Source organism: Pseudochaenichthys georgianus, chromosome 20, assembly GCF_902827115.2.
Source record: "Pseudochaenichthys georgianus chromosome 20, fPseGeo1.2, whole genome shotgun sequence".
NCBI lineage: Eukaryota > Metazoa > Chordata > Actinopteri > Perciformes > Channichthyidae > Pseudochaenichthys > Pseudochaenichthys georgianus.
In genome coordinates, this window is record NC_047522.1 from 17,561,571 (window position 1) to 17,584,497 (window position 22,927).

General features: G+C 41.2%; 1 protein-coding gene across 1 annotated transcript in view; it reads right to left on the minus strand.

The window, feature by feature from the left end:
- Positions 1 to 22,927, minus strand: part of LOC117465655 (sodium channel protein type 3 subunit alpha-like) — a 230,385-nt gene that overhangs the window by 94,608 nt on the left and 112,850 nt on the right. Inside the window, exons 7-8 of the mRNA XM_034108606.2 lie at positions 7,891 to 7,982; positions 5,092 to 5,334 (exon numbers count right to left, since the gene is read on the minus strand). Of these exons, the coding sequence (XP_033964497.1) occupies positions 5,092 to 5,334; positions 7,891 to 7,982 (335 nt within the window). The remainder of the gene's footprint in view (positions 1 to 5,091; positions 5,335 to 7,890; positions 7,983 to 22,927) is intronic.

Sequence of the window (22,927 nt, forward strand, 5' to 3'; positions counted from 1 at the left end):
TAAAAATCCACTTTAGTTAGACGTTCATGTGAACTTTTTTACTTCCTGAAAATAAAGTTGTACAAATAAATAAAATTCAATAATCACTTGTGTTTCAGATACATTCAGATGACCCTTCCTGTTCTTGTTTTTTTAGATCAATAATCTCATGAATCTCAGTTTGTTTAGTCAGGATGGACATTACAGGAACCATCTCTGCCCGAGCATTTATTCAACACCACAAGTCATTTGAGAGAACATTAAAACACTCTGACTTCATTACAGGGAAGTACTAGTGCACACAAGTATCAGAAGCTTTTAATGCATATCTGCAGGAAGAAAACACTTCTAGAGTTTATCGATATGGAACAACAAATCAAATGTCTCTGATTCTGATGCACCAAAATCTAAATATACACCACGATGGACAATTTTTGGACAAACAAGTCGACAGGCTGACATGCTGTGACTTTACTCGTCTGAAAAACTGTGAAAAAGATTACCTCGACTTTGTGAAATTTAACATCAGATTTTGTATCTTTTATATTGAAGCTTTTCCTGTGTGACTCAATGTTACTACATCATCTATAATCAGATGCAGCTTTTAAAACAAACTGACCTTACATTCTGCCGTGACATTTTCATCTATTTTCTCACAGAAACATGTAGGGTACTTATATTTTATTCAACACAATATTCAGACCAAATGCATTTAACTGCAGACATTATGAAAGATTACATAGCATTGCAATGGGAAAATATGAAAATGGGTGTCATGTTCTCATCACTAAATGTACCGGGGGAACAAGAGAGCGAAACTGAAGTTTAAAACCTCTGTATGTCACACGGAACAAAGCATATTTTCTTTATTGATGCGGGGAACCTGCAAATGTTTCCCATGACGTAGGAGCTTCTAATAAGCTCAATAGAACATGGACAGTTTCATTTTGAGGTGGGTTTCATTGTTTAGTTTTATTATTATTATTATATCAAGTGATACAGTGCTGAATATGTATTACTTTAATAATGAGTGGTTACATAACATTACAATAGGAACATTTTACAATGGATGTCATGTTGAATGTACTCTGGGAAACAAAAGAGCAAACTTCAAACACTTTTCTGTAAAACAACAGTATGTCATGGAGAATAAAGCATTTCTTTCAAAGTCTTCTTTCTTCTAATGTGTTGGTGAACTCGCAAGGAAGTGGGAACTCGCCGTCCGGTGTGAACGCACCATTATGGACTCAATGGAACTTGGAATGTTCCATTTTAAAGGGGGGTTTCATTGTTTATTCTGTAAATACCATAAACAACTTATATTGTTAATAATGAACAATTAAGTTCAATATTTAGATAACAAATTAATCATCTAGTTTTAAATATTTATTATATAAGCAAATACATAGCATTGTAATAGGAACATATTACAATAGGTATTTATGATCTTATTACAAAAAGTCAGAAATAAAAAAGCCAGCTGTATCTTTTTCTTTAAAAACTCAGCTTCTCTCTTTTTTTATGTTAGAGATTAAAAAGCATTTCAATAGGAATATGTTACAATAGGTGTCATTATGTTATCACTAAAAGTACTCTGGGAAACAGAAGATTTTCCCAGAAACCAATGCCTGTACAACTTCAGCTTGTCACGGATCAACGTGCAGAGTTCACTCCTTTGACAAAGTAAACATGTTCTCTGGTGCTTGTGTTTGCCTCTGACCGCTGAAGGCACTTCAACTTTTCAGCAGCGCTGACATTCATTTGTTATCAAGTGCATCTGGGAGTCTGCAGCTAAAAACTTCTGAAGTGCTTTTGTTCTGTTGCTCAGAGTGAAGCTCTAAGATTAGTCACTGAGGCAGACAAAGCACATAGGAGCAGTCATTATCTGGAACTTCAGAAACTCCCCCGAATAGATGCATAATAGTCTGCGGACTGACATTTAATAAAGGTTTCTTTAAGCACAACCCCCATTTGAGAAGATTTCACAGAGCTGCAGGGACAGGGAAATTGTCTCTGTTGGATATCAAGAGGGTGGGCTTCATTTAGATTTATTTGCAAGGTAAATGCACCTCCACTCATCCTCCCCCTGTGTATTTTCATCAGCAAGAGATGCATTTACATGATGAGAATCTGCAGGTACGAAATGTGAAATATACTGAGGCAGTTAGTCTGCTCTGCCAAGAAGGAAATATATTAATCACTTGTTAATATATTCTCACAATGTCTTGTTTTCATGGACAAAACATTTAAATCTTAGGATTTTGGGCTATTTGGATTCGCTCAAATGTCTTCTTCCAGACTACTAGAAAGAAGAACATCCCAAATCTACATTTGAGTGCCTATTTACCTTTTTCATCATTTCTCATAAATTAAAAAAAATATGTCAGGTATCTTTCCTTTTGGACAACCTGCAATTACTCATAATTATACACAATTCAGCAGGTAAAGACGCTATCATTGCCTTTTCACTCACTCAAAGACATTCTTTTAATTTATTCAGTAATATTTCAGAGGGAAACGGAGCCTAATATGTTCAGATTTCGGTCTTCTCCCTCATCAAACTCTCTTATTATTACTTATTGTAAAATGTATATTTTTTGTAACAACGGTTACATATAGGGGGGAAATAAGCCGATCCAATTCTATCCCATCTAAAACTGTTCATTTTATTACTTTATTTGAATTTATTTATCTGTTATTTTTTATAATTATAATAAAATGGGATTTATTGGTATGATATACAGTACTGTTTAAAGTAGATTTCTCGTTTAAACTATTAAAATCTAATGGGAGTACATGTTCTGCGTCTCTGATATTCATTTATTGAACGTGCAGCTCCGGGGACGCTCTGACCAGACAGAGCAAACATTGCATGATGGGAAATGTTTAAGCATGGAGAACATCCACATTGATCTCCATTGTTTTCAGATCAGCCGAGCTTTAACGGCTCTCGGGTTTCACGGCAGCTTTTAGAGGTCGATATGGGAGCCTGCAGGGGACATTTGTTTGATGTGATGCACGGCAAAGCAAACTGGAAATGAATAAATAGAAGGTGCATTAGCAACAAACCATTACTGTAAACTCAAAGTCGCCTTTATCTTATTTGAGGCGGTTTCACCCTTTAACAGAGGAGAAACACTGCTTCTGCGACACGTCATTACTTTAAACAATTACACATCTGTTTCTAGATAACGAGGGAGTGTGTTTGTCCCGGGGTGTGTTTTGAGCATGGCTTCTTTTCTGCTGTCTGACAGAAATAATTGGGTGAAAATATGGTTTGCTTATAGTCATAAAGGAGTTGTGCAAGTTCATTTGTAAAGTGTCAAAAGGCTTCACAGGCTCCCCGGAAACAATCCCTTACCAGAGAAAGACACTAGGAAAGATGGAAGCCATGTTATTGGTAGAGGAAGGAGACAATATAGTTGTATTAATTACGCAGATGAATTGAAGAAGCTATCATTATAAAAACATCTCTCACAAGACTAGCGGACAAACAGCAGCTGACAAGACGAAACATTTTATTTGAGGTTTTTTTGTGAGCAAAAAAGCAGCTGGATTTGTTTGATTCTAGTAATTGTGTTACTTTGTAGTGATTGTATTTCCTCTCAGATAAAACAGAGAATAATGGGATGTGAAAGGAGAAAAAGATTTTAAGTTAAAAATGATACAAAAAGAAAAGAAATATTACAGAAAAGAAAAAGGGCAAAAGAAGAAGACATGGACTGACACCAGATATGTTCACAGAAATTACAATTAAATACAAATAAAGTGTGTAGATGAAGAAGTGGAAACATGCATGTGTGCAGAGGTGGTTGAGCGTTGAGGTCACATGGAGAAAACACACTCAGGTTTCATCTGACAGCGTTAAGTGTTTCCCTAACCCTGACCTCGACTTCTGTGTGTGTGTATAGTACAGTATGTGCTTATATGTACTGTGAGTGTATAAGCATGTCCACATAACATATATTATGTTCCCTGGCCAAATGCCTGACATGTCCAATAGTGTATATACACCAGCTGACCTCATATGACCTCACACTCTCTCATGCACACACAGTTTGTGTCTCTTGTAGTCACTTTGTCATCATTTTGAGTCTGTTTATAGTTGTGTTATAACTCTTTTTATGTATCCATGAGAACATTGTTCCACTCTAACCACAGCTTTTCATCACAACAGCCTTTAAATAACTTTTCTAAAAGGCCTTCAGTTGTGTGTGTTTAAGCAACAATGACACATTCATTAAGAAACGTATGAATTCCAAAATCGGTTAGAAATGGAAAAGTAAATCTTTTCCACATCATCACCTGGAAATTAGCTATGGATTATAAAAAGCCAGACTCAGCTTTTCACATCCAAACAATTACATTTCTTAAATGTATCTTATAAAAAGCGACTAGCATTGTTTACTTCTGCATTATAAAATGCGATGGCATATACTACATTCTGAATAAGTCTTCAGTCTCAGTGTCTATTATTAGTAACTTTGTGTCTCTTTCCGGTCATTTGCTACAATAGTCTCAGAAATGATTTCTTTAACCCCTTAACAACAGATTTCCAGCACGAATGAGTTCAAATAGCCTTTTCTAAGACCAGTAGTTAAACCTTAAGTGTGCGTTTGAGCAACAATAACAAACCAAGTCTTTCAAATGTAGTCAGTCAGAAAGAAATACAGTTTTCAAAATCTCACATCCAATTCTGCTGCTAAGTGTGACATTTTTAGTCAAGATATAGGCAATGCATTCTCAACCTCGAACTTTAAATCCCTGAGTTCACCAAAGCCAGGTTCAGCTTCACTTTAACAGCTTTTGTTGTTTTAATTGTAATTTATTGAGAGTCACTACCTGGCTGCTTCCCTGTCCACTGCTGTATTGTTAGTCCCACAAGTGATGCATACACCCAGAGGTGAAAGAAGTACTCTTTCTACTTTTCTATTCTGCCACAAAGTGTGAACAAAGCCAGACTCTGCTTCATCTTTACAACTTACTTTCTTAAATGCGTCTTACAGTACTACAAGTCACCATCTGGTTACTTTCCCTTCTACTGCTGCTTTATCAGTGCAAACAGCAATGCATGAACCACATTACAGTAAGTTTTGAGAGCTGTGTCCTCACCCTCATCGCTGATGAAGTCGTGCAGCGACGCCCAGGTCTTGTTGTTGCAGAGGAAGGAGGCGTTGGCGGACATGCTGTCGTTGAGGCAGTGTGCCGTGTTGCGGACACATTTCTGCCGCAGGTTCCCCATGAACAGCTGCAGGCCGATGAGGGCGAAGACGCTCAGGCAGAACACGGTGAGGATCATCACGTCCGCCAGCTTCTTCACCGACTGGATCAGAGCGCCCACGATCGTCTTCAGGCCTGCCGCCACCCAGAGGGTGCACACGAGGTCAGAGGTCAGGGAAATGTGATGTGGATGTGATCACTTAACAAGAAAACATCTATAATTCAATTAAAGTTTTAAATATAAGAATCTGGATAAAAAACAGGCTAGTTCAAAGAAAGGTTTCAAGTCGGATTTCTTTAAAAAGAATGGTTTACCCAAAAACAATATATAAATATAAAAAACCCTTTTATAGCATAAATACTTTTCTATCAATTAGTGGACAAAACGTCATTTTGCGCACACGATAGAAAGCACATTTTTTTTATTTGATAATCATTTAGTTCAAATTGTTCAATGAGACAAATGTATGGATAAAACCCACTTGGACAATGCTGAGATTCTTTCGTTCAGAATATGTTTACATTTTGTTCAGTTCTAATAATGCCATTTGAGAACATTATTTTAATTGTTTTTGGGTGAACTTCCTTGTAACATTAGGTGATCATAAATATGGCTGCCGTCTCAACTTTGATCATAATCTAATATTACAGCCTTTTCTCAATATGCAACAGTAATTGTTAATTGAGTTATAGCAACAAACACACATGTTATAACTGTGTTTGAAAAGGATGTTTTTTCAGGGGCGTTTTTACAAGCTGCAAAGTAAGAAAGGTTATGGAGTCAAACCAAAGGGCAGCCATCTTTATGTACCAGAGAAATAAAACACCAATTGAATAAAAAAGAAAATATAACTCTGCTGTTGGTAGAAAATCTCTTCAACAAAAGTTGCATCATTTTAATATGTATAATATAAAGAAGTATAAAGGTTTTCATCAAACAGCAGCTTTAAGTTTTTCATAAATGTCAACGTCACCATGGGAATAAAGTAATCATCAACAGAATAAAGGAAAATGATCTGCCAGTTAACATTCAACAACACACACAGGTAGTAAAAACAGCAGGAATACACACAGTGAGAACACAAAGGGTGCAGACAAGTTGACGTCGGCCAATTGTAACAAATAAAAGTTCCATTTCGACTTTTTATAACTTGAGCTTTTTTCTATTAAAGGTGGGGTAGGTAAGTTTGAGAAACCGGCTCGAGATCGCTAGAATTTGAAAATACACAACCGGAGAAAATCTGCCACTTCCTTACAGAGCCCCTCCTCCAACACACACGAACGCGCACATGACCAATGAGGGCACGAGATAAGTTTGTGCCCCGATGGAAGGCTGACAGGCAGGTAGGCCATCCAATCCGTTTAGCCGGTCCGGCTAAACGGATTGGTTGTACTTTTTACAGTATTACGGCTTCTACAGATGAAATTTTTTATGGATTTTTTGTCAAAGCACTTAAGATATTCATTGCTATCGGGATGTTAAGAGCATTCCATGGAATATAACAAAAAGTGTATCTCGAGCCGGTTTCTGAAACTTACCTACCCCACCTTTAATTAAACTCATTAGAAACAGACTTTTAATTTGCATTATAATTGAACTTCTTAGCGTCTGTAAGCTAATGAATGAGCAGTGTGATTATATTTTGTTATGAGATGCTTTTCACATGTAGCTAAAATAGTTATAACAAGTTTTAGACGTTGTTATAACATGACCATGGCATGGAGATGTTTTAATCACGTTAAAGATGCTTATAACGCTGTTAGCGCTGCATGCTAACATGCACAGTGGAGTCATACAGAGGCCAGCAAGCGACAGATGTGAAGAGATGTATCCACATTTTAATAACTGTTTTTTCAGTAATGGTAGAAAAAAATATTAAAGTTTAAAGTTAAATCTATGATACAAATGTGTACAAAAACGTAATATAAAGGACTGAATCCCTCTCTTAATAAACATTTAAAAGTGGATCCACATTTAAAACTGGAGTCACTACGATCACACTTTTGTTTTTGATTGTCAAATTAAACATTCAGATTATTGTAGTGGAGGAGAAGTCAAATGGTTCATAAAAGTATAAGTACATGACATGAAAGCCAAGACTAAGTTATTTCTCTATGACGATGCCTCACAACTTCCCACCATAATAAAATATATTTGAACAACTTAATGATTCTAAATTGGACATCCAGTGTTATGTACAAAGTCATTTTAAAGTGTTATTTCAGTGCGTCAGATCTTTTTAAAAGCTAGTTTTGATATTGCATAAGAGGTAATAAAGGACCCTGAATCAAAGAGGTTCATATTTAGATAAAGCGTCACTCATTAAAACTGTATATTTTAGAAATGTTTATTGTAACAAAATTGTTCCTCTTTATCATTTATATTTGTGTATTACCAATATTTGCTTAAAATATTTTACAATATTAGATTTCTCAAGATGAGACCTGGAATGTGTAAATGCATATGTTTTTGTCGCTGTCTACTGAGCCTATGATGTGCACACACAACTAATAATGAGAAAGATTTCTTTCTGCATACTACCTCTGTGTACTTTATTAAAGATGTATTTTAAAAAGCAGGTTTGTTCAGCGGGTAGTATGCAGGATGAGATTTTAATCTTCCTGCAGGCCCGGGCCGGGGGGGGGGGGGGGTGCGTTTGATGTTCCCGCCCCTGCGCTTGGCTTCCTCACCTGGGATGACAGAGATGGTTTTGAGCGCTCGCAGCACCCTGAACGTCCGTAAGGCTGACACATTACCCAGGTCCACAAACTCAGTGACATATCTGCAGCACGCCGGAGACAGAAGCACAAAAACAGACACACACAGAGGGTGACACACCGAGCAACAACGAGGAACGGAGAGATGAAGAGAGACAGAGAGGGGAAGAGAGTGGAGGAAGAGGAAGTCTGACAGGAAGTTGCTCACATGGAGTAAAACTGGAGATAAACTCACAGTTTAAATCTCTGCAAATTATTTATTTAGTTTAGTGTCAACTCTAGTGTCACATGGAGCCAAACTAGAGAACAAATATTTGTGGTTTCAATCTGTGCAACATATTTCTTTAGATAAATGTCTTGTTGTTTATTTATCTTTAGGGTTGAATTAGGGCTGCAATTTACCAGTATGTTTTGGGAACAGTACTGTACTTACAATATGTGTACGATAGAACTCAAAGTTTAGTGAGAAATTACATTTAAAAAGTAGTTATTTTTAGGAAACATACTAAAAGTAGGTTAGCCTTTCACGGTACAGAGCCTAAAAAGTCTAGCTTTGTGTCACTGTTTTGATAAGTAAAGCTTGACTCTAAAAGGCAAGTAGTATAGTTGATTTTTTTGTCTTTGAATCTAAAACAAATCTCCAGTTTCAGGAACATGTGTTCAGCTTTTAATTGTCTGACTTTTCCTTCCTCACTTTTCTTCAGTTCATGACAGGTGACTACAGCCTGGGCACCTGGTTGGTCAGAGAGTAGAAAGTGGGCGGGGACAGGGCAGACATGGGACGAACAGGAAGAGGACGTTCACGTTACGATGACGAGTGTTTTCTGTCCGTGGCGCCCCCTGCAGGTGCGGCTTACCTGGGATGACTGAGATAGTTTTCAGCGCTCGCAGCACTCTAAAGGTTCGCAGCGCCTGCAGGTTCCCTACTTTGATAAACTCTGTTAACAGCCTGCAGTGTGGGGGGTGTACACACACAACAGAAGAAGAAACACACAGCAAAGTCTGAAAATACTGCGGGAAGTTCAAGAGTACTACCCTGAGGAGGAAGAGCACCAACAGCTTACATTTACCACAATCAGAAATTATGAAATCGGGTGTAATATTATCTTTTTTTATCAACGTCATGATATCTGTGATCCTTGTGAATGTTTGCATGTATAGAGAGTTGTATTCACCGTCTAATATTTAACAATAAAAAGGGACCATATCCCGGTTTTCACCTAAAGTTCCCGGGACTTTTTGTCCAAGTTTCTGCTGAGGTTGTAAATCTTAATCCAGTGTAGAAAATCATAAATTCTGAAAAGTTGTAACAATGGTTACATTCATGTAATGTTTGTTCCATCTTTTAGCCTAGGCTACTTTTAAATCTCAATCCAACTCACATACTTATTTTTTCAAGTAGCTCAAACATTACACATGTGCACTGTACAAACTATCACATATTCAATAATAACATATTGTGTGTCAGTATGTGTGTTTTGAAATTAATTACTCAATATGTTATCGCTGAATAATGGAAAATAAGCTTTCCCCACCTTTCCTTATCCAACTTATTTGATCTGTTCAAGATATATGAAACTATTTTATTTATTTCCAAAAGTGTTGTAATGGCTTAAAGCAACTATCTTCAATATAAAGCTAAAAAATATTAATGTTTAAACGCATAGATTAAGGAATTTCATCTTTTAGTCCGCTAAACTAAATAAAATCGAAAGATTATTTCTACTCTAACACATTCATTCATCTTTGTAACAATTACAAAAATATTACCTTCAAAATATTATTTTAGTCCAAACCGAAACATTATTATTATTTAATTCATTAAAAAATCTTATCTGAAATATAATTATGAAATCTATCAGAAAAAATTGGTACATTTTATTTGTATTTCAGCAAATGTACTTAATATTCTTATGACACCCCTAAAATAAGCTTGTCCCTATATTTAAAAAAATGTATTGATGATTTTATTAAGAAGATTTAAAATGTTGTTCCTCTAATGCTGTGAAAATGGCTGACGAGTGTGGTGTGTGGGGAGATTGTGTGTGTGTGTGTGTGTGTGTGTGGTGTGTGTGTGTGTGTGTGTGTGTGTGTGTGTGTGTGTGTGTGTGTGTGTGTGTGTGTGTGTGTGTGTGTGTGTGTGTGTGTGTGTGTGTGTGTGTGTGTGTGATGGTAGCCATTAACATGTCATTACATCAGGAACACAGGGGCAGATTGTATGTGTGTGTGGTGTGCACAGGGGCAGATTGCGTGCGTGCGTGTGTGTGTGTGTGTGTGTGTGTGTGTGTGTGTGTGTGTGTGTGTGTGTGTGTGTGTGTGTGTGTGTGTGTGTTACTCTGTCTCCATGGGAATCCTGACTCGGTGGAAGGGGAGGAGAGCATCAATCAGACATTTAGTGTGTGAGTGTGTTTCTCTTTTCACAGATCATCACTCTGGTTTTAATAAAGCTCGGGCACAGAAGGGTGATGTGTCAGGGGCGGAGTGTGTGTGTTTGTGTTTGTCCATACATGCACTTTAGTGATATTTTTTGGTTCGTACAACCTCACACTCATTTACCATGTTCTCCATCCTTGGTGTGTGTGTGTGTGTGTGTGTGTGTGTGTGTGTGTGTGTGTGTGTGTGTGTGTGTGTGTGTGTGTGTGTGTGTGTGTGTGTGTGTGTGTGTGTGTGTGTAGAGAGGTGACTTATGTGTCCCTGTCCTCCTTAAGAGCCATCTGACCGCAGGACGGCCCTTGGTTCAAGGACACACACCTACTGACATTGTGTGTGTGTGTGTGTGTGTGTGTGTGTGTGTGTGTGTGTGTGTGTGTGTGTGTGTGTGTGTGTGTGTGTGTGTGTGTGTGTGTGTGTGTGTGTGTGTGTGTGTGTGTGTGTGTGTGTGTGTGTGTGTGTGTGTGTGTGTGTGTGTGTGTGTGTGTGTGTGTGTGCGTGCGTCACTGACTGAACACTATGAGTAGTTGGGAGATGAAGTAAGGAGCACTTAAAGAACACTTTACTTTTTTCTTTAATGTGCCTTTGCTTTTCCTAAAACTGCCTTGAAGACTCAATTTCCCAGAATGCCTTTCTCCCAGTCACTCGAAGATGCCTTTGCATTGGTTGATTCCAGGTGAGGTGGAACTATGGGTGCATGTGTTAACAGTTATAGAGGTTTCAAATCAAATAACAATGATGTAAACACTTAATTTATTTTCTGATACATTTGTGATTTAGAACTCAGAGAATATTTTATTTATTTTCGCAATCATTGTGAGCTTTTCTCTTTTATTTACATGTTATTCCTCACAATAATATCCACCATTTGTTTCACTTTTGAAATGTCTTGATTTACAATGGCCTTAAACAAAGAATTTGAGGCTTACACTATTTGATGGGGAACACGTGGTATGATATAACACGTGATAACGGATCTACAGACTCAATAACATCCCCCGTCTCATCACTATGACGTCTCCCAGTGTCAGTGTATTCTCTTCTCGTAAGTCCTGATGAATTCTCCTTCACAACCTTCCGTGACCCCATAATGTGTTTTAACTGAAGGGAAGTGGTTACAAAAGATCAAAGGAACTGATTTTTTGGACAATGCCAGCGAAGCTCATGTTTCCCCCCCCCCCACCCACTCCGTAACGCTCTGATTGATCGCCACCTGATCGCTAACCAAATCTAACAGCAGTGATTTCCCATCAGTCACTCAATTACCGGAGTGGACAGGTCACGCTCTTTTTTTACGAGACATTACGACGGGTCAACAGCAGAGGGAACACTCAGAGCTGCAGAATCTGGATTTCTGTCTGGATTCAAATCAGGCATTTTTTGTGTAAAGTGGGTTTAATTTTGAGTCTTGCGTTTTGTTTTTATGGATCAAAATAAAAATAACAAATGCACAGGCCTCGTCAGGTGACTGCATGAAAGGCATTTTAGGAAAGGTGATCCTTTGAGGAAGTTTCAGGGTAAACAATGGCACTAAAAGGAAAGTATGCATTTTATCATCTATACTTTAATAAAGAATCTGATATTTTGTCTATAAAAGTATACATATAGAGATGATTAAACTCATGGGAGGCAATATTAAAATCAACTCTTCAGAAGTAAAAGCAAGAAATATATACTTTTAAGAGTCATTTTAACTATATATATATATATATATATATAAAGAGTCATTATTCAAAGGACTATTTTTGGTGACATTTTTCTCTCAAACTCTCTCAAACTCAGTCCTGAGGACTTCGATCTTCCAGATTGTACCATCAAGATTTTAGAGTTAAGAGTAGTGGTGCATTCAAGGATGCTCTGAAATGTGAGCGTTGCAGCCGAAATTATTGTGTTGTAATTAAACAGGGGCCAATAAATATTCAAACTGCATCGTCAACCCCCCGGGGAGGTGCGTTTTTAATGGAGGGTCAAACTACACCCATAAAACCTCCGCCCACACAGGACACCCTGCCAAAAAAAAGATTTAATTGAAGGAGAGCGGGTTTAACCGGGTTCAAATCCCACCGAGGTCACGGTGCTGTTTAACTCCAATTACTCAACAGAAAGTGACCAAACTTTGATCAATACACTGACACTTTGGAACCAGAGAAGTTATATTTTGGACAAATATGAGATTAAGAGTATATGTCCAGATTTGTAGAAAAATCTAGTGAAAAGTCATCTTTCTGACGTGCATTACGTTGATAAATGTCAACAATATAGAAAAGAAATATGTACTTTCATCACAGCGAGGCTTATTTTGCCAGCTCAGACTTATAAAGTTTATAAGTGAAATACAACGGCTGAAGTTTTCTTTCGGACTGACAGCACAATGAGATAAACTTCTGCGGTTTCTCCTGACTTTGCAGAAGTGTCAGAATTTAACAAACACTCTGACGTCAACCCCCCGCTGCAGAGACTGCCATCTATTAGTCTTTATATTTAATTCCTCAGCCATAATCCCATCACTACAACACAGGAGTGTCCTGCCCTCTGATATATTACACTGCGTTTCTGCTCTGCAGCTCGTTTCCTGCGCAGATGTTTCACATTAAAAGCCTTCCAGCAGCTCATGTTGCGTAATTGCTCCCCTCAGAAGTGTTGAATGTACTGTATGTTAAGAACTAAATATAAAAAACGTCAGCCATTCATTTTGACTTAATCAAGAGGCATTTTGCACCAATTTGTATGCATGATTTATTTAGTTTTGTTTCCTAAAATCAGTCATTAATGTGCTCAGTGAATTGATGTTGAGCCTTTAGCTTTCTTTTTCAAATGTAATTTGGAAAATGCATGCATGTCACTAAGAGAAAACCTTTTATTTTCTATTAAAACGATGAGTTAAGTGATCCTATTTGCCCATTTTTGTTTCTTGTTGAATATTTCAATTTTTTCTCCTAGTATAAATATATCCATGTATATTTTGAACTCAAGTATTATTATATGTAACCATGAAATCATAAATATGGGTGAATAATGTAGTGGACATTTTTATTATATCCTTATATGTTTAAACCAAATGCTTCTCATTTCCTGAGATGTGCTGTTTTCTTCTATCTACTCTACTGTGGGTTTATTCCCAAGCGCTTCAAGGCCACAGAGCTGATTTGGCTACTGGGTTGAGACTCACACAAAGTCGCACGAGAACTTCCCTATTCTGAGAACCGTTATACTACCTACAGCTCAAGGCCAGGTGTCTAATACCGTGTGAAGACAGATTTCTGAGCTTCCCTCCCTTTGCTGTATATAAGCTTTGTGACTATATTGTACTGCGCACACTCACGCAGACTATTCTATACTCTGTGAGACCTGTGTCTATTTTATTGTATCTTATGTATTTGAAGCTTCAAATAAATAACCAGAAAGACAACTCTGTCTGTTTCACCATTTATTTGTTTTGATCTTTCTGACTTGTGAATCTCCACAGTATTGGGTCTCAGATTTCCATAACAATTGGCGTTGTCGGCAGGATCTCTGCAAGTTCGATTGGGAACACCTACGGACGCTGGTGGTCGCTAGCTACAGGATCCTCGGATCCTTCTCTACCTCGACAGAAACCGTGCGGGACGAGAGGACCAGCGCCGGGGGTGGAACCGATTGACTTCACGCGATCCAACGAACTCAAAAGGCTTTCAATACTCGGTGAGATGTACAGTGTCTAAATTGTTTCAAGTTAAACGTAATTAAACTCCATGGCATTTATGAGAGGGACTGCTCGAAAGTAGGATATTTGGGATATCCGTCGTGATTTGGGATTACGATTAGTGTTTGTGTGATTTGTACTGTGAAACAAATATCACATCACCGACGGGTGAAAAATAGTGTTTTGGTAACACGGGGTGTTTTGGTAACACTTAAAGACTTTGTTATGGGAGCAAAGCAAGTGTTTTGGTAACACTTAAAGACTTTGTTATGGGAGCAAAGCAAGTGTTTTGGTAACACTTAAAGACTTTGTTATGGGAGCAAAGCAAGGTAGGGGACGAGTACACTCTCCTGAGGGTCCGATTGTAGATGTCATGCGAACAAAACCATGGTGAAAACAGTCTGTCTAAATTAAATATCTGGACGGAAATGTTCGGATTTCCAAAGGGAGGTTTTTTGAGTAAATTAAAAATCAAGAACCTAAGGAATAAATGACAAGAACATGAAGATGGAATGAAGGGTAAAAATAAAGTTAAAGTAAAAGACTTATAGAAAACTGGACACTCACAGAAAGTGTTTATAATACTGGGGAGTACAAAAAGGCAGTTGGCCTTGTGCATTAAAGAAAATATTAAGGTTGAAGATGAATGTGAAGAAAAGAAGGAAAATAAATTATTTCCAAAACCATGTAAACCACAGACATCTCTGTGTCCTTTCATTGCAGGCCTGAATGACCTCTCCTCGACTGGGTATCCTTTCCCTCCCCCGGGGTAGGCTACAACCCTGGCAATCCGGTTGGCACACCTCAACCACCTCCACCGCCACTACAGCCATGCAGTCCGTCAACTCCAAGCTCGCCACCCCCATCAGCCCCAAGTAGATGGGGACAACAGCGGGATAAACAAACCCGATGCCCAAGCAGGTGTTTGGGGGACACACCTCAGTAATGCCTTTCTCAACGGACTCACAGACACAGCGCAAGCTACGCAGAATGCTGGCCGCTCACAATACCGAGGGAGAGGCAGAGGAGGTTTTCCGAGGCAGAGGACGAGAAGCAAGACCTTCATTTGACGAAAGATGTTTCAAGTGTGGCAGTGTTGAACATTGGATTATGGAACTGCTCACAGAACACTGGCAGTGGAGGCAGAGGGGGACAGCAAGGACGGGGCCACCATTCACAAAGACTGACCTACACCAGATGGGGAGGAAGCGGCCCAATCGAGCGAGACGGAAATTCAGCCAGCAGCACCAGGGAAGTGACACACACACACACACACACACACACACACACACACACACACACACACACACACACACACACACACACACACACACACACACACACACACACACACACACACACACACACACACACACACACACACACACACACACACACACACACACACACACACACACACACACACCATGCTATTGAGTAATTGGAAAATGTAGAAGACATGTCTGTGGTTAAAGAGGGTACATATTTGAAATATGACAGTGAATGTTTGCATTAAGAAATGTCCCACACTGACTTTGGCTGTCATGGGTGTTGATGTTACATTTTTGGTTGATTCTGGGGCTACACTGTCTGTGGTAAAAAGGGCAGATTTGCCTGATTGCGAATTTAGTGGTAGATTTATTCACTCAATAGGAGCTGCTGGGTGACTGTAAAGTAGAAGTTTTTGTATCACTTCAGAGTGGAGATAACGGTGATGACAGTCATCCATTTCCCACATCAGTAAAAAAACAGTTTTTTTATCATCCGTCTGCCCAAAAAATTTACTGGGCAGAGATCTGATTTTCCGGTTCGGCTTAGACCTCATTTTTCCACAAATGAGGGTCTTAAAGTCCGGCAGCCATCTCCTACGATTGTTCAAAAACTGGCATTTGATGATAAAGAACTGGTGAATGTGTATTAATGGCTGCTGACATATTCTGATTCTCAGACGTTGTTGTGTTTGACTGATCAACGTGTTTTTCCACCTGCTGTGTTCATGGAAGCTTCTCATTTGCATTGTATTACTAACGTTGTTGATGATCTGTGTAAATGCTATGATGAGAGTTTTTCTGTTAGAATGTGTGAATGATGAGCTCATGCTTAAAACTATGTATTGGAGCGCTGGTTCTGTTACACTCACACCCACACAACACAAACTGTGTCAAATCCCAGGGGCGGTCCACACATTTCACTAGCCAGGGGCCCCACTGATAGATGGAGGGATTTGGGTCCAATCGTTAAAGATTGGGAGTCAGTCACTGATTGGGCACCTACACACACAGAATATGTCATGTACTCTATGTCACGTGACGTGTATCAAATGAAAATGTGCACGAACGTAGCCGTTCTGCGCACATTGCTGTTGGTTGAGGATGATGAGGTAATTCTCATATCTCTGAGCTTCCTGCCGCGCTTTCAGATGTGCCATACTCACTCTGGGCAGCTCACAGATATGACGTAGGGTTAATGTCCACGTTCCGTTCAAATCAACCCCCGTACCCATTGAAACGTGAAGCTGTTGATGGCATTTGGCCAGTGTTTACCTCTCCGCTTAAACAAGGGGTCATTATTCCGTGTAACGATTCCCCGGTCCGCACTCCAGTGTTTCCTGTCAAAAGACCAGAGACAAAACCTCCTGACGAGTGGAGATTTGTCCAGGATTTACGAGCTGTAAATGCAGCTGTGCATGCACGCTCGTCCCAAATCCTTATCCGATTATTTCCCAAGTTCCAGCCATTTTGTACTGTCATAAGATCTCTCAAATGCATTTTTCAATGTTCCGGTACACAAAGACAGTCAATTTTTGTTCACATTTGAATATAATGGTAAACCTTACACATTCACACGTTTGTGTCAAGGCTACTGTGAATCTCCTACTGTGTACAACCAGGCATTGTGTACAAGGTTGGTCTCTCTCCAAGTTTCTAAAGGCACCGCTCTCATCCAGTATGTTGATGACCTCAACTAGCTGATACCATTTCCAATATGTACAAAGAACAGTTACATTTTTGGGTCATGTCATTTCAGGAGAGGGGAAAGCGCTTTCAGATAAGCGTATTGCATCATTGGCTGCTCTGCCAAAACCTGTCACTAAGCGACAGATGATGTCATTATCATCTGAATTTGCCGAAACAAGTTTAATATTCTGAAAGCCAATACTTTGTTTATTCGAAAACAGATATAAACAAACTGTCTTTTATACAAAATGGAAGTATTATACAAGTAAAACTACATGTTGCTTTAATCCCATGTAATTGTAGAATGAACACAGTCTTCCTTTGTATAAGTCAGGTGTCTTGAGTAGTCAAAATTACCTACAAATCATTGTACACATTTGTAAATATTATTTTCCACTTGTTACCATTGTGAGGCTATTTTTATGCAGCTCTGCGTGATTTTGTAGCTACAATTCAGACTAATACACTACCAGAAGTGGAATAAGTACTCAGATATTGTACTTGAGTAAAAGTAGAAGTACCAGAGTGTTACAGTAAAAGTCCTGCATTCAAAATGTTCCTCATGTAAAAGTAGAAAAGTATTATCAGAATATAGTGAAAGTAAAGACAGTAAAAGTAGTCATTATGCAGATTGGTCCATTTCAGAATAATATATATGATATGTTTTATAATGATTGATCATGAAAGTGTTCTCAAAGGTGCAGCTAGTTTGAATGACTTTGTATACTGCAGGGTAGCTTGTGGATTTACTCCAGGTGGAACTACAGTCTGATTTAACACTTGATTATATTTCACATCATTCATCCACATCTGTGAAGTAACTAAATGTATTAAATGCATGTAGTGGAGTAAAAGTACACCATGTACCTCTGACTTATGTTCACTGCCAACCTAAAAGTACCTCAACAATAGTAATCAATAAATGTATTGAAAAGTTATTTGGCTGATTGTTTTTATATCGGCTCAGCCAGGTTATATGGGAGGCCCAGTCTACGTACACTCTAAAAACAAATGCCTTGGCTTAAGAAAGAAAATCAAGGCAATAGGTTGCATCGATGGTTATTGAGTTAAGACAACTTCTAATGAAATATTGTTAAAGCAACAAAGTTATTTGAGAAAGGGGAGAAGGCTTTTCCTCTACAATCAGAGGTGTTTTCAATTACCACTTACTTAATAATTGGTAGCATAAACACAAGTTTTTAAGTTGATTACTCCAAAAGTTCCAACTTGTTTTACCGTATGATTTAAATGTAATCTTAAATTGTATGTACTTAATTACCACATGTTGAACATGAACACATGTTTTTAAGTTAACAACCATTTATAAATTAAGTTGCTCCAAATAATATTGTATTCAATACGGTTTTTCTCTTTTTCATGTTTTTGCCTTTAAATAAAGAAATTAATTGATTCCACAACAAAAATATTAGGCAATTCATTTTTATTTTTGAACTGCAGGTGTTTATTTCAACACATGATGTTTCAAAAGGAGAGACTTCATTTAGGTTGAACATTTTATAGTTTATAGTTTTATAGTTTGGCTGCAGCACGTTGATTGGAACCATGCATTTAATTAAGTGGAGGTGAAAGGTCGCCTGAATTCGTTTTTAGACGTACAGATCACTCATTTTGAAATATTAAACGGAGTTTTCTTTTCTTTAATTTTTCATCCTCGTGTAGAATGCTATCACGAAACACACATTTGGTTGTTTATAGCATAAAGAACATCTGAGTTAATGTGAGGTAGGGAAATAATCATTTGACTATTTGCATATAAATATGTAATTTACAATAGCTGTAAGATGCTTGAAAAGCTTGAAAATGCACCTTGAAAATGCTTGAAAAGTGATTGAATTTGATTTCGGAAAAGGTGTAAGAACCCTCTTATGCCTTTGCCTGAAGACGATGACGAACTTCTCATGGTGTGCACACCTAGACAGGACTTAAAAGACGTTCCTCTGACCAACGCTGACCTCATTTTGTATGTTGATGGGTCTGCCTCTCGCGACCAAGGGGGCACTAATCGGGTGGGTTTTTTCTGTTGTTTCAGTTCTCATTCATAACACTCCGTTCGATGTCTCACTATGGGATGTGCCTCATCGCGGAGCAAACAGAAGCATCAATCTCATTACGCCAATCCTGATTGGCTGGTGATCTTGACGTCAGCGTCAGGGGAAATCACCCCCTATAAGTAGCTTGCACCACAACGCATGCGTCATTCAAACACCTCTTCTCGCTTCAGAGCACATCTCACAGTAGCCGGGCAAGCTTCACTGTCCACAGACTGAACCCAAAATACCATTTCGGTCGACGGGCGCTAGCCGGCTACTCCTTCTGCTTCGCAGGAAGACGGTAGTACTAACGCCGTTAGTACATAAAAATCGACCTCGCCCTTCTCTACGAGAAAGTAAGGTAGGTCCGATTTTTTCAAGCTAGCATACTGCCACACCAGTCTGTATTCTCCGGGAATAAAAGACCCACACCGTCCTTTTTCTCCGGATTAAGGACAAAGTGGTAATACCTTTTTTCCCGTCCCACCTGTCGAGAGCGGGCCCTCTCCACGCCACGAGGCGACAAGGATGGACGCCCCTCTCCCTCACACCAGAGGAGTTAGGGACTCGGTGGCTCGACTCGGTGGCTCGACTCTGCGGCTGCGGGTTGAAGATCTCGGGCACAGACACACACCAGGTCTGTTCGTCCTGTCGACTATCGACAACCCTGGCTCATGCGGACATTGTGTCCGCTTCACAGTCAAGAGCCTCCGCCGACGGCTAGCGAGACAAGCTAGTCTGTCGGAACAGGACCCCCCCATGTCCATGGACCCGCCGGCTACAATCTACAATGACTGAAAAGTCCTACAAAGCTGTAGCGCTGTCCGCCAGGGCCCTGAACGTGTCCTCTCTGCTAACCGCCTACCAAGCGGAGCTCTGCGAGGACCTGTCGGGTAGCCCGGGAGCAGCCACTCTGAACGAGATGGCAGCGGTCACGGACATTTGGAAGGGTCCAGCCGCTGCCTTCGCAGCAGCAGTCCTTCACCCAAGCTGTCTCGAACTCTGCTCGGTGTAAAGCACCAGACAAGCAGAGGTCGCAGCCCACCCCGAGTCCCCAGCCCAGGCTGGATACAAGGGCAAGTTGGCCGAGAAAATCTCCGGTTCCGGCTGCAGCTCAAGCTCAGCCAACCCAGCAGTCGAGGAAGAAGAAGCGAGCGGCGTGACAGCCCCTCCTTCTCCCCTCCGTGAATGTGTTCCCGCCGCCTCGAGAGATGCCTAAACACCATCCTCAAGTCCGCACAAACACATGTCACACATTGATTGATTCCTCTGTCATAAAACATTTGCCGCTGACGCATCCAGGCTTCAGGCCGAGGGCGCAGCTAAAAAAAAAATGAAAAGAAAATCAATGAAGCCAATAAACAGCCTGTCAATTGTTCCCCTTCTGAGAGCAGCTACGGCATCTCTCAAAAGGCGGATTATTGGCGGGTCTGTGAAGGCACCACCGCCACGCGCACGCGCAGTGCCGACTGGGGCTTTAAGGGCACCACCGTCACGCGCATGCGCAGTGCCGGCTGGGGCTGTGAAGGCACCACCGTCACACGCATGCGCAGTGCCGGCTGGAGCTGTAAAGGCACCACCGGCACGCGCAGGCGCAGTGCCGGCTGGAGCTGTGAAGGCACCACCGTCACACGCATGCGCAGTGCCGGCTGGAGCTGTAAGGGCACCACCGTCACGCGCATGCGCAGTGCCGGCTGGAGCCGTAAGCGTGACATCTCAGCTGGCTCTAAGGAGCATACAGCAGGAGATACTCACGACATCTGCCTGGGCTTCTCAAAACAGTTACACTTTATCTGTTTTCACAAGCCCAGAGAGAGTCAACCCATATTCTGGAGAGAGAGGCCCTCTCTCTCCTAGAAAGAAGGGTTTTATCTATAATGCCCGCCGAGCAGAGTCAGATTATGCAGACAAATGTCCTCGTAAAGCACCCGCTCAACATGGGTCTCATAATAAAACTAAACCCCGCGCGCCACGGCGTGCGGAGAGTATTGGTTATTATGTAATGCGTAGTGGCACTCCACCTGACTTTTTTAGTGCGGGACGCGCCTACGGGTGCTGTCCTTTCACGGAAGGTGGTCACCACGGACGCATGTCAGACAGGCTGATAGGGTATTTACGAAGGTCGCCCGGTGAGAGGTCTCTAGAGCAGAGACCTCCAGCGGGCACACGTAAATTACCCGGAGCTTTTAGCGGTGTTCCCCACCCTAAAACGCTTCCTGCCTTCTCTCAGAGGACACCATGTCCTCGTGAGGACAGACAACACGATATCGTGTATGAACCGCTAAGGGAGGTTGCGTTGTCTCCAGTCACACACACTGGCACACAAACTTATCCCTTGGAGCGGCAGACGTCTCCTCTCTCTGAGAGCGACACAGGTACCGGGAGTGATGCACCTTGGGACAGAACTACTGTCCAGAGGTGCACCACTCTATGCAGACTGGACTCCACATCCAAGGATCGTGAGTCCGCTGTGGGTGCGTTACGGCGGAGCCGCGTTAAATCTGTAAGCATAAAGAAAAAATGCTCAATGACAGCTGTTCTCTTTAATGCACGATTTAAATGCACTGTTAGGCGGGGACGCACTCGTACATGATTGACCTCCGGGTCCTCTGTACGCGTTCCCACCCCTGGCTCTGTTACCCCCAACTCTGGCCAGAGTGAAGGAGCAACGCTACACACTTACTCTGATGTTTCTGCCCTAGCCCGCAACGTACGGGCTGGCGGAGATATATCAGCTGTTGTGCGGGCAGCCATGGCAGCCCCCACCACGCAGGGACAGATTGTCTCAGGCGGGGGGGGTGATCCTTCACCCACGCCCAGAGCGCGGGGCACTATGGGCCTGACCCGTGAGTGGTACAATCTGAATACAGTGGGACTCCCTCAGAAGGTGATAAACACTATTCAGAGTGCGAGAGCTTCCTCCACCAGGTCTCTTTACGACTGTAAGTGGAGGGTGTTTGAGGAGTGGTGCCTTCAAGAAGGACACATCTCTTTTCAATGTCCTGTCGGGGTGATTTTATCATTTCTACAGGACTTGATCGATAAACACAGAGCTTTCTCCACGATCAAGGTGTACCTGGCTGCTATTGCTGCATGCCATGTGGGCTTTGAGGGTAAGACGGCTAGCCAACACCCTTTGGTTTGCCGTTTTATGAAGGGAGCTCGCAGGCTCCTCCCTGTCTCCAGGTCGCTGGTGCCCTTATGGCAGTGGTTTTGAATAGGCTCAGAATGACCCCATTTGAACCCCTGGAAGAAGCTGACATGAAACATCTGTCACTCAAGACAGTGCTGTTACTGGCCCTGGCATCCGCCAAGCGGGTCAGCGATACTCATGCACTGTCTGTACATCCCTCATGCACTCAGTTCGCCCCAGGGCAAACGAGAGTGTTGTTGAAGCCCAACCCTGCCTTTACACCAAAGGTGGTTGGTTCGTGTACCCCAATTGACATTGAGGCATTTCCTCCGCCGCTGGTTTCTTCCGGGGAGCAGCAGCAGGATCTGTTGTGTCCAGTCCGGGCTTTACACACATATATGGACAGATCAAAGGAGCTTCGTCTTAATGAAGCAACGGCTCTCCCACTGGATCGTGGAGGCGATTGCTTTGGCCTATACGAGTCAGAATCTGCAAGCACCTTCGGGTCTGCGGGCTCACTCGACTCGGGGCCTGGCTACATCCTGGGCTTTGTTCAAGGGTGTTTCCATCCAAGACATCTGTGCAGCAGCGAGCTGGTCCTCGCCGCTCACTTTTGTCCGCTTTTACAGGCTAGACGTCTCCGCTCCAAGCGTGGCCGGAGCAGTGCTGGGCACCTTGTTGAGTCGGGACTCCACCTGTTAAATTCTGGTTGATCAGTGATTTTCGAGATAAGCTCGTCTGGCAATACGGGAGCTAC